Source organism: Petromyzon marinus, chromosome 59 (genome assembly GCF_048934315.1).
Source record: "Petromyzon marinus isolate PM22_M1 ecotype Great Lakes invasive population chromosome 59, UKy_Petmar_22M1.pri1.0, whole genome shotgun sequence".
In the NCBI taxonomy this organism is placed as follows: domain Eukaryota; kingdom Metazoa; phylum Chordata; class Hyperoartia; order Petromyzontiformes; family Petromyzontidae; genus Petromyzon; species Petromyzon marinus.
In genome coordinates this window covers 6735660-6748052 of record NC_133725.1, presented here as the reverse complement: position 1 = coordinate 6748052, position 12393 = coordinate 6735660, and the positions used below count along the sequence as shown (strand labels likewise).

General features: G+C 48.9%; 1 protein-coding gene across 2 annotated transcripts in view; it reads left to right on the top strand.

Annotated features, from left to right (window-relative positions):
• The window catches only part of WDR47 (WD repeat domain 47), a 59986-nt gene that overhangs the window by 33632 nt on the left and 13961 nt on the right, over positions 1 to 12393 (top strand). For both annotated transcript variants that reach the window (XM_032976417.2, XM_032976416.2), the window contains exons 11-13: positions 4690 to 4766; positions 4881 to 5130; positions 7913 to 7979. In XM_032976417.2, the coding sequence (XP_032832308.2) occupies positions 4690 to 4766; positions 4881 to 5130; positions 7913 to 7979 (394 nt within the window). The remainder of the gene's footprint in view (positions 1 to 4689; positions 4767 to 4880; positions 5131 to 7912; positions 7980 to 12393) is intronic.

Here is a 12393-nt window from a genome sequence, read left to right as displayed (position 1 = left end):
GACTTTACCGAAAGAACTAAGAATATGAATTACTGCAGTCACGAAAGCTTTAAAGCAAAATTTACGTTGAACTTCTTAAGCGCAATACGTAGCTAACCGTGCTAGTGCGGTACAAAGCTTGGATTGCGAGTAACTTGGTCTGCGAGTGTTTTGCAAGGCGGGCAACATTTTTTAAAATAAATATTAATTTGCTAAACGAGCGAGGGTCTTGCAATACGAGTAGTAGTACGTATAGACGCTTTGTACTGCCGAGCGTCACGTGATCACAACTGATATACGAGTGCTTTGATATACGAGTGCTTTGGATTACAAACACGTTTCCGGAAGGAATTATGCTCGCAATCCAAGGTTTTACTCTATATGCGTCTCTATGGGTCTCTATGGGTGTCTCCTGTGGGTCTGTATTTATTTATCTATCCATGCGTATGTACGTTGAACTTCTTTCGCACCGTACGTAGCCAGCCGTGGTAATCTGAGGGTCTCTGTATGGGTCTCTGAAGGTCTCTATGGGTCTCTGGGTGTTTCTGTGGATCTCTATGGGTCTGGGTGTCTGTGGGTTTCTGTATATGTATGTTGAACTTCTTTCACACCGTACATAACCGACCATGCTAATCAGATGTGCGTGGAGGGGGAAGGACAACAATCTAAACACAACAAGTTTCTACATCATTAGACCTCTTTTGCAACAAAACTGAAACCTTTTCACAAGGATTCATGTTACTGCATTAACCACAATACCTGCAGTCAAAATGCAAACAAAAAACACACCCTGATGATAATATATGTGGCATTGTCCTTGAAACCGATTGGTCCACACCAAGGGACGGCTTTCTTTTGAGCCTCGACCCCATTGGTGCTCGACCAGATGACGTGTACGCCTTTTGGCGTCAGAAAAAAGGGGGAAAAACCCTATTATCACAACAAGTTTGTTGTGTGGAGGCAGCAGCAGCAGCAGCAGCAAGGGTTGGTGAATCACCGCACAGATGGGGCTATGAAACTCCCTTCTACCCGTGGGTGGGTGTCGAGAGGGAGCCGTACCCCCCGGCTCGCCCTGAGAAGGCAGTACAGCAAGCGGACTAAATCACCATCTGTGTATTCCCTCTGTACGGGGGGGATAGAGCGTTGCCCCCTCGCGCCGGGCTCGGGATTTTCTCCGGGCGCTCCGGTTTCCTTCCACACACGTGTGTAAACAAACACAACTCATCATGAATTTGTCTGAAAATGTCTCGCAAATACGAAGCCAATGCAGTGGCAAGAGCCTCCTGGCTACGTACGGTGCGAAAGAAGCTCAACACACATACATACCTACACAAATGATAGGTCACCCAAGTGCACTGGTGGGGGGGGGGGTGGTACGTGCCCACCCAATGATCCGATCGAAATTAGGGATTTGGATCGGATCATTGGGGTTTATTAGTAAGAAATCGGCATTTTGCGACCCCCACTGCCACTGCGTAGCATATTATTACGTGCCAGGGACTCCATGAGATGATAGGACAATAGTCTGAGTCGATAATTGGCAATAAGTAACGGCAAAGCGGTTATAAGTGACTCACAGAATTGTGCCCAGTTGCGTATAGAGAGTCCACGACTTCCCTGAAGGCATCGACACCTTCGACCCTCGATCGATGGCTCAGCCATCGATCGAGGGTCGAATAAAAAGCAAAGGACAAGTCCTTACTTACTAACAACTCGATACTAACACCTTGCTTACTAACAACTCCTCACTAACAACTCCTCACTAACAACTCCTTACTAACAACTCCTTACTACAAACTCCTTACTAACAGCTCCTTGCCGACAACTCCTTACTAACAACTCCTTGCTTACTGACAAGTCCTTGCTTACTAACAACTACTTGCTAGCAACTCCTTACTAACTAACAACTACTTACTCACTAACAACTCCTTACTAACAACTCCTTACTTACTATCAACTCCTTGCTTACTAACAACTCCTTACTTACTATCAACTCCTTGCTTGCTAACAACTCCTTACTTACTAACAACTCCTTACTTACTAACAACTCCTTGCTAACAACTCCTTGCTTACTAACAACTCCTTACTTACCAACGACTCCTTGCTTACTAACAACTCCTTACTTACTATCAACTCCTTGCTTACTAACAACTCCTTACTCGCTAACAACTCCTTACTCGCTAACAACTCCTTATTTGCTGACAACTCCTTGCTCACTGACAACTCCTTACCAACAACTCCTTACTTACTGACAACCCCTTACATACTAACAGCTCCTTACTAACAACTCCTTACTAACAACTCCTTACTTACTAGCAACTCCTTGCTAACGGCTCCTTGCTTACTAACAACTCCTTGCTTACTAACAACTCCTTGCTTGCTAACAACTCCTTACTCACTACCAACTCCTTACTCACTAACAACTCCTCACTTACAACTCCTCACTTACAACTCCTCACTAACGACTCCTCACTAACAACTCCTTACTTACCAACAACTCCTTGCTCACTAACAACTCCTCACTAACAACTCCTTACTCACTAACAACTCCTCACTCACTAACAACTCCTCACTAACAACTCCTCACTAACAACTCCTTACTAACAACGTTTTACTTACTAACAACTCCTCACTAACAACTCCTTACTCACTAACAACTCCTTACTCACTAACAACTCCTTACTCACTAATAACTCCTCACTAACAACTCCTTACTAACAACTTTTTACTTACTAACAACTCCTCACTAACAACTCCTTACTTGCTGACAACTCCTTACTTACTAACAACTCCTTACTCACTAACAACTCCTCACTCACTAACAACTCCTCACTAACAACTCCTTACTCACTAACAACTCCTCACTAACAACTCCTTACTCACTAACAACTCCTGTATAATTTTTCATTGCTGAAGGGGGGTTGCCCCCCCCCCCACCTGAAAATCCTGATGATAAGTGGCTTATCATCACGTGGACATTTATAGCAGCCAAATACTCCAAACCTTTGTCGAGATTGCATCACGGCCAACGATTCTCACCCGACATGGTGGACACCACGTGAGTGGCACGGATCACTGTCGGGAAGTAAAGACAAAGCCCTCTGATTGATACTTAACGGGGCCTGAAAGGGGGATGGGTTAGAGCAGAGGTCCACAACCTTTTTGGCACCAGGGACCGGTTTTGTGGAAGACACGGACCGGGGGAGGAGGAGGAGGAGCAGGGGGATTTCATCATTGGGTCTTTCCCCCCAATTTTCAAAGAAGCTCTCTAGTGACGTTTGTTTTTGTACTCCTTGTGGCTACTAGGGGTTAGAGCTTGTGGGCTTACTCATTGTGACTACTAGGGGTTAGCTTGTGGGCTTACTCATTGTGGCTACTCAGCGTCAGCTTGTGGGCTTACTCATTGTGGCTACTAGGGGTTAGCTTGTGGGCTTACTCATTGTGGCTACCAGGGGTTAGAGCTTGTGGGCTCACTCATTGTGGCTACCAGGGGTTAGAGCTTGTGGGCTTACTCATTGTGGCTACTAGGGGTTAGAGCTTGTGGGCCTACTCATTGTGGCTACTAGGGGTTAGAGCTTGTGGGCTTACTCATTGTGGCTACTAGGGGTTAGAGCTTGTGGGCTTACTCATTGTGGCTACTAGGGGTTAGAGCTTGTGAGCTTACTCATTGTGGCTACTAGGGGTTAGAGCTTGTGGGCTTACTCATTGTGGCTACTAGGGGTTTGAGCTTGTGGGCTTACTCATTGTGGCTACTAGGGGTTAGAGCTTGTGGGCTTACTCATTGTGGCTACTAGGGGTTAGAGCTTGTGGGCCTACTCCTTGTGGCTACTAGGGGTTAGAGCTTGTGGGCTTACTCATTGTGGCTACTAGGGGTTAGAGCTTGTGGGCTTACTCATTGTGGCTACTAGGGGTTAGAGCTTGTGGGGCTTACCAAACACCACGTGACTGAGACTGAGCGCCCAGTGCGGCAAAGAGGCGTGGACGGAAGTGGTAAGTAATAAAATAATTGGGGCGGGCCTCGTGATCGGACTCACCGCTCTCACCTCCTGCTGCTGTGCGGCCCGGTTCCTAACAGGCCAAGGACCGGTACCGAGGTTAGAGGCAGGGAAATTGCAAGGGATTGGAAATGCATCGCGGAAAGAGCGGGGAAATCGGAGGATGATTGACAGGGAGGTCTGTTGAGATCCGTTAAGAGAAAGTCGGGGAGGTGATTGGCTGGAGGCAAAGCGGGTCGAGGAACCTCCGAGAAAGGGGCTTGAGGGTCGTAAAAGCGGGGGGGGGGGGTGGGGGGGCAGAAACGCGAGAACTCGGGACGCTGGGAGTGCGGGGAATCCTTGAAGAGAGGAGGGTGTCTCGTGCCGGAGGAAATAAAACCTCGTATTTGTTGAAGACGGCTGCGTCGGGTGCCACCGCTGCACACAAACTCTCTTCCACTCGGATTTTTGCACACAGCGTTGGTGTACGGTGCTATTTCAGGAATATTTTGATATTTTTTTCCTGGATTTTCTGTTTGCACAGTCAACACACAAAGTCACTTTAAGATGTTTTCTTGTTCATGTTTTTTTGTTTGTTGCGGTTGCACCCGATTCAAGAGCCGAATGGCTCACAGGGGCTATACCAAAATAAATGAACTAAATGAACTAACTATGAAATGAACTAACCGGCGTGTGCCCGGTGCTCTGTCGCCTGCCTCACACTCGATGCACGCAGGTCAATGCAGAAGCTGGAGGAGATGACCGTGAGCATGGAAGGCCTCAGCCCAGACCTCCAGCAGTCGCTGGGCCTGGGTGAGGCTCGCACCGGTCACGTTTTGAACCCCCAACGGACCCCACCCGCCACCCCCGGGCACCCGACGCACAAAACTCGTTCGCTGGAACCTGACGCCACCGATGCCGCCGCAGATCCCGTGACCGCCGAGGCCTTCGCGCCGGCAAGGCCTTCCCACGACGGCGGCGCCCCTCAGCGCGGCGGCGCTAACGGTACGCGGCCGGGCGCCGGCACCGGCGCCGCCGACGACGGCGGCGACGGCGGCGACGGCGGCGATCGACCGGACGTGGAGGCCGGCGGAGCCCAGAGCAGCACGCCGCGGAAAGGCTCAACGCCAACGAGGGTGCCTCGTCCGCAGGAGTCGCCCGTGCGATTCGCTGACAAGTGAGCGTGGGGGGGGTGGGGGGACGGGGGGGGTCAGGGGAAGGGGGGGGGTCGTGGGAGCGGTCAGAGCCCGGGGGGCGTCGGGGTTGTATTGGGGGGTCAGGAGGGGGTCGGGTGGGGGGGGGTAAGGGGGGCTCTCCCCCCGCACCCCCACAGGAGGTTTGTGGGGGTTCCCCGCTGCCCAAGGTTTCTCAGTTCTCAGCGCGTCTCACCCCCAGTGCGCTTTTCCACTCTCTCAGGGTGAGGGCAGCGGTTCCCGGCCGCTTTGTGCATGCGGACTCCTCCAAAACGTACAAACATTTCCACCACCACCACCACCACCACGCTGCTACTACTGGTTGGGGGCCATCCATTTAGTACGTACGCATGGAGGGGAGCGAGGGGGGTTAACCCAAATGCATACCGCTTGCGTAAGGGGGGTCTACTGACAATGTCCGTAGCATAGGAAACGGGGGGGGGGGAGGGAGGGGGGGTGGAGTGAAGCCTCGATAATAATTTGTCTACATTGGCCTTCAAGTGAGTTAGATAGTCCGTCGGTGGACTATCTGTTTGCCTAAACACGTTAATATTATTAATCGTGGATTAAACACCGGCCGTTCCGTAGGATTCGGGGGATGATGGGGTGCGTCAAGCGTACGTACGTAAGCAGGTGGAGGGGGGGGGTGTTAAAAGTCCACGTGCGTACAGGGAGGGGGCGAGGGGTCAAGTTTTGGCAGATTTTTGCGTGCGTACTCAATGGATGGCCCCTAAGCGGCGTTCCCTCCTTCGTCACGAACTCGCTCTCCGCGATTGTGGATGTCCGCGGATCGCATCCGGGAACTCCGAACGACTGCCGCCGCTCCAGGAGAAAAATAATCGCGATGAGGCGTACGGAAATGAGGGAGAAATTGACGTGAGAAAGTGATGATGCTGATGATGATGATGATTCTGCTCTGCAGCATCATCAGCATCACTATTTAAGGCGAGGTGAATATTTATTTCACCTCATGTTCATCATAACCAATTTAAATGTTTAGTTTCACGATCATTTTCGTTTATTTATTCGCTGGTCTTCCTATATTTTTAAGGTAATTCGTTTTAAAAGGACGGATTCACGGAGGCCAACATCATTATCCGCGGAAATCGGCGATTCACCAACATCTCCGGAACGTAATCCCCCGTCGCGAATGACGACGCGAGGATCTTCATCCGTGCTCTTTGGTTCTATTCGGTAAAGTCACATAGGTAAAAAAATAAAACAACAAAAATCACGACGTTTCGGCCACAAACCAAGCGGCCTTCATCAGGTGAAGGGATCAGGCTGTCTCGAGGACAGCGCTGGAGTGAAGCACAGAGCCACGCTCAGACCGCGGACCTTTAAGTTGTGTGCGAGGAAACAAGGTGCCTTGACAAAGGAATTAGCATAAAAATTAGCATTTGATTGGCCGACTTAGCATAGAGGTGGTGTACATGCGGGTGGACTTGCCGTTTGGCGCGGGGGGGGGGGGGAGGGAGAGTTTACCTATTGATGGTGTGAAAAGGGAATTTTTAAGAGCTGCGAAAGTTTGGGGTACCACTACTTGAAAAATATACTGTACCATTGGAAATTAGTTTAATGTTTAGTTCGATTTAGAACATCTTTCCAATGTCCCGCCTCTGAAACTCGAAGCTCCAAACCGGCTCGCAGAAGAACGCTGCCCCACGCGGTACAAGCAGGGTCAAGGCGCAGCCCTGCGACCTCCAGTAGAGGCAAATCCAGAGGGGGCCCCATCCAGAGAGTACTTGGCCTACTCTTCCGTGCTGGCCCAGACGTCTTTTTTTAGGTAAAAAAAAATAAAACAACAAAAATCACGATGTTTCGGCCACAACGTCGTGATTTTTGTTTTATATTTTTTACCCACATGACTTTACCGAATAGAACCAAAGAGTATGGACCCTTGCAGTCACGAAAGGCTTCAAATCTAGGATGTTTATTCAGCTTTTTCCCGTGGACTCCCCGTCGCAGCAGTAGCAGCAGTAGCCTCGCGGACCACAGGTTTGGGAACCGCTGGGTCAGGGGTCAGGGGTCAGGGGCTTTGTTAGGGTTGGGAATCGCTCAGTGCAGGCAATTGCGGAGCTCAGGATTTTCAGGTAGGGAGCGGCAACCCCCTCCGGCAATGATAAATTGTAGAGGAATTGTTAGTGAGTAAGGAGTTGTTGGTGAGTAAGGAGTTGTTAGTAAGGAGTTGTCAGTAAGTAAGGAGTTGTTAGTAAGGAGTGTGAGTAAGGAGTTGTCCCATTCATTTTATTCGAGGCGCGTGCGGCGATGGCTCAGCCATCGATCGAGGTGTCGAGTTCAAACTTGCGTTGTGTGATCGGCATCGCGCTCGCTGAAGGTGTCGATGCCTTCAGGGAGTTCGTGGACTCTGTAGACGCAACTGCTCACAATTCTGTGAGCCGCTTATAACCGCTTTGCCGTTACTTATCGCCAATCATGGACCATTGTCCTATCATCTCAAAGAGTCCCTGGCCACGTAATAATAATAATATGCTACGCAGTGGCAGTGGGGGTCGCAAAATGCCAATTTATTACTAATAAACCCCAATGATCCGATCGAAATTAGAGATTTCGATCGGATCATTGGGGGGGCACGTTCCCCACCCCCCCCACCCCCCCACCCCCCTCCCCCCCCGGCTCTGCCAGTGAGTGGCAACCTGCGGCTCGGGAGCCTTGAGCGCGAGGGCTTCACCACGCTAATTGCGGCTCTCGGAATGTTGAGGGGTTTTATTTATTTCCATTGTAACTCGTCGTGGCTGCGTCCAGGCTGGGGGTGTCTGGGCGACTTGAGGACTCGGGAGGCGATGTCAGGAGCCCCGCGCGGAACGAGCAGGTGAGGATTCTACTACCCGCACCCCGGAGCCCTGGGTGGCCAGCGGCAGCTGTGTGTGTGTGTGAATATACTCGCTATGTGTGTCAGCGGGAATATACTCGCTGTGTGTGTGTGTGTGAATATACTCGCTGTGTGTGAGCGTGAATACACTCGCTGTGTGTGTGTGTGAATATACTCGCTGTGTGTGTGTGTGTGTGAATATACTCGCTGTGTGTGTGTGTGAATATACTAGCGTGTGTGTGTGTGTGAATACACTCGCTGTGTGTGTGAGCGTGAATATGCTCGCTGTGTGTGTGTGTGAATATACTAGCGTGTGTGTGTGTGTGAATATACTCTCTGTGTGTGAGCGTGAATATACTCGCTGTGTGTGTGAGCGTGAATATACTAGTGTGTGTGTGAGCGTGAATATACTAGCGTGTGTGTGTGAATACACTCGCTATGTGTGTCAGCGGGAATATACTCGCTGTGTGTGTGTGTGTGAATATACTCGCTGTGTGTGAGCGTGAATACACTCGCTGTGTGTGTGTGTGAATATACTCGCTGTGTGTGTGTGTGTGTGAATATACTCGCTGTGTGTGTGTGTGAATATACTAGCGTGTGTGTGTGTGTGAATACACTCGCTGTGTGTGTGAGCGTGAATATGCTCGCTGTGTGTGTGTGTGAATATACTAGCGTGTGTGTGTGTGTGAATATACTCTCTGTGTGTGAGCGTGAATATACTCGCTGTGTGTGTGAGCGTGAATATACTAGTGTGTGTGTGAGCGTGAATATACTCGCTGTGTGTGTGTGAATATACTAGCGTGTGTGTGTGAGTGTGAATACACTCGCTGTGTGTGTGTGAATACACTCGCTGTGTGTGTGAGTGTGAATATACTCGCTGTGTGAGTGTGAATATACTCGCTGTGTGTGTGAGCGTGAATATACTCGCTGTGTGTGTGAGCGTGAATATACTCGCTGTGCGTGTGTGAGCGTGAATACACTCGCTGTGTGTGTGTGTGTGAATATACTCGCTGTGTGTGTGTGTGTGAATATACTCGCTGTGTGCGTGTGTGAATATACTCGCTGTGTGTGTGTGTGAATATACTAGCGTGTGTGTGTGTGAGCGTGAATACACTCGCTGTGTGTGTGAGCGTGAATATACTCGCTGTGTGTGTGTGTGTGAATATACTCGCTGTGTGTGTGTGTGAATATACTCGCTGTGTGTGTGTGTGAATATACTCGCTATGTGTGTGTGAGCGTGAATATACTAGCGTGTGTGTGTGAATACACTCGCTGTGTGTGTGAGCGTGAATATACTCGCTGTGTGTGTGAGCGTGAATATACTAGCGTGTGTGTGAGTGTGAATATACTCGCTGTGTGTGTGAGCGTGAATATACTCGCTGTGTGTGTGTGTGAATATACTCGCTGTGTGTGTGTGTGAATATACTAGCGTGTGTGTGTGAGTGTGAATACACTCGCTGTGTGTGTGTGTGTGTGAATATACTCGCTGTGTGTGTGTGTGAATATACTAGCGTGTGTGTGTGTGAGCGTGAATACACTCGCTGTGTGTGTGAGCGTGAATATACTCGCTGTGTGTGAGTGTGAATATACTAGCGTGTGTGTGAGCGTGAATATACTCGCTGTGTGTGTGAGCGTGAATATACTAGCGTGTGTGTGAGCGTGAATATACTCGCTGTGTGAGTGTGAATATACTCGCTGTGTGTGTGAGCGTGAATACACTCGCTGTGTGTGAGTGTGAATATACTAGCGTGTGTGTGTGAGCGTGAATATACTCGCTGTGTGTGTGAGTGGGAATATACTAGCGTGTGAGTGTGAATACACTCGCTGTGTGTGTGTGTGTGAATACACTCGCTATGTGTGTGTGTGTGTGAATATACTTGCTGTGTGTGTGAGCGTGAATATACTCGCTGTGTGTGTGTGTGAATATACTCGCTGTGTGTGTGTGTGAATACACTCGCTGTGTGTGTGAGCGTGAATACACTCGCTGTGTGTGAGCGTGAATACACTCGTGTGTGTGAATATACTAGCGTGTGTGTGAGCGTGAATACACTCGCTGTGTGTGTGTGTGTGAATATACTCGCTGTGTGTGTGTGTGAATATACTCGCTGTGTGTGTGTGTGTGTGAATATACTCGCTGTGTGTGTGTGTGTGAATATACTCGCTGTGTGTGTGTGTGTGTGAATATACTCGCGTGTGTGTGTGTGAATATACTCGTGTGTGTGTGTGAATATACTCGCGTGTGTGTGAGCGTGAATATACTAGCGTGTGTGTGAGCGTGAATATACTCACTGTGTGTGTGAGCGTGAATATACTCGCTGTGTGTGTGTGAGCGTGAATATACTCGCTGTGTGTGTGAGCGTGAATATATTCGCTGTGTGTGTGAGCGTGAATATACTAGCGTGTGTGTGAGCGTGAATATACTAGCGTGTGTGTGTGTGAGCGTGAATATACTCGCTGTGCGTGTGAGCGTGAATATACTCGCTGTGTGTGTGAGTGTGAATATACTAGCGTGTGTGTGTGTGAGCGTGAATATACTCGCTATGTGTGTGTGTGAGTGTGAATACACTCGCTGTGTGTGTGAGCGTGAATATACTCGCTGTGTGAGCGTGATTACACTCGCTGTGTGTGTGTGTGTGAATATACTCGCTATGTGTGAGTGTGAATATACTCGCTGTGTGTGTGTGTGAATATAGTAGCGTGTGTGTGAGCGTGAATATACTAGCGTGTGTGTGAGTGTGAATATACTAGCGTGTGTGTGAGCGTGAATATACTCGCTGTGTGTGAGCGTGAATACACTCGCTGTGTGTGAGTGTGAATATACTCGCTATGTGTGAGTGTGAATATACTCGCTCTGTGTGTGTGAGTGTGAATATACTCGCTGTGTGTGTGAGCGTGAATATACTCGCTGTGTGTGTGTGTGAATATACTAGCGTGTGTGTGAGCGTGAATATACTCGCTGTGTGTGTGAGCGTGAATACACTCGCTGTGTGTGTGTGAATACACTCGTGTGTGTGAGCGTGAATATACTCTCTGTGTGTGTGTGAATATACTCGCTGTGTGTGTGAATATACTCGCTATGTGTGAGTGTGAATATACTCGCTGTGTGTGCGAGCGTGAATATACTCGCTGTGTGTGTGAGCGTGAATATACTCGCTGTGTGTGTGAGCGTGAATATACTCGCTGTGTGTGTGAGTGTGAATATACTCGCTGTGTGTGTGAGTGTGAATATACTCGCTGTGTGTGTGTGTGAGTGTGAATACACTCTCTGTGTGTGTGTGTAAATATACTCGCTGTGTGTGTGTGAATATACTCGCTGTGTGTGTGTGAATATACTAGCGTGTGTGTGTGAATACACTCGCTGTGTGTGTGTGTGAATATACTCGCTGTGTGTGTGTGTGAATATACTCGCTGTGTGTGTGTGTGAATATACTAGCGTGTGTGTGAGTGTGAATATACTCGCTGTGTGTGTGTGAGCGTGAATATACTCGCTGTGTGAGCGTGATTACACTCGCTGTGTGTGTGTGTGAATATACTCGCCGTGTGTGTGAGCGTGAATACACTCGCTGTGTGTGTGAATATACTCGCTGTGTGTGAGCGTGAATACACTCGTGTGTGTGTGTGTGTGAATATACTAGCGTGTGTGTGAGCGTGAATATACTCGCTGTGTGTGTGAGCGTGAATACACTCGCTGTGTGTGTGTGTGAATATACTAGCGTGTGTGTGAGCGTGAATATACTCGCTGTGTGTGTGTGTGTGAATACACTCGCTGTGTGTGTGTGAATACACTAGCATGTGTGTGTGTGTGAATATACTCGCGTTGTGTGTGTGTGCGTGAATATACTCGCTGTGAGTGTGAATATACTCGCTGTGTGTGTGAATATACTCGCTGTGTGAGTGTGAATATACTCTCTGTGTGTGTGTGTGAATATACTCTCTGTGTGTGTGTGTGTGAATATACTCGCTGTGTGTGTGTGTGAATATACTCGCTATGTGTGTGTGTGAGTGTGAATATACTCGCTCTGTGTGTGTGAGTGTGAATATACTCGCTGTGTGTGTGTGAGTGTGAATATACTCTCTGTGTGTGTGAGTGTGAATATCCTCGCTGTATGTGTGTGAGTGTGAATATCCTCGCTGTATGTGTGTGAGTGTGAATATACTCGCTGTGTGTGTGTGAGTGTGAATATCCTCGCTGTATGTGTGTGAGTGTGAATATACTCGCTGTGTGTGTGTGAGTGTGAATATACTCGCTGTGTGTGTGTGAGTGTGAATATACTCGCTGTGTGAGTGTGAGCGTGAATACACTCACTGTGTGTGTGAGCGTGAATATACTCGCTGTGTGTGTGAGTGTGAATATACTCGCTGTGTGTGTGAGTGTGAATATACTCGCTGTGTGTGTGAGTGTGAATACACTCGC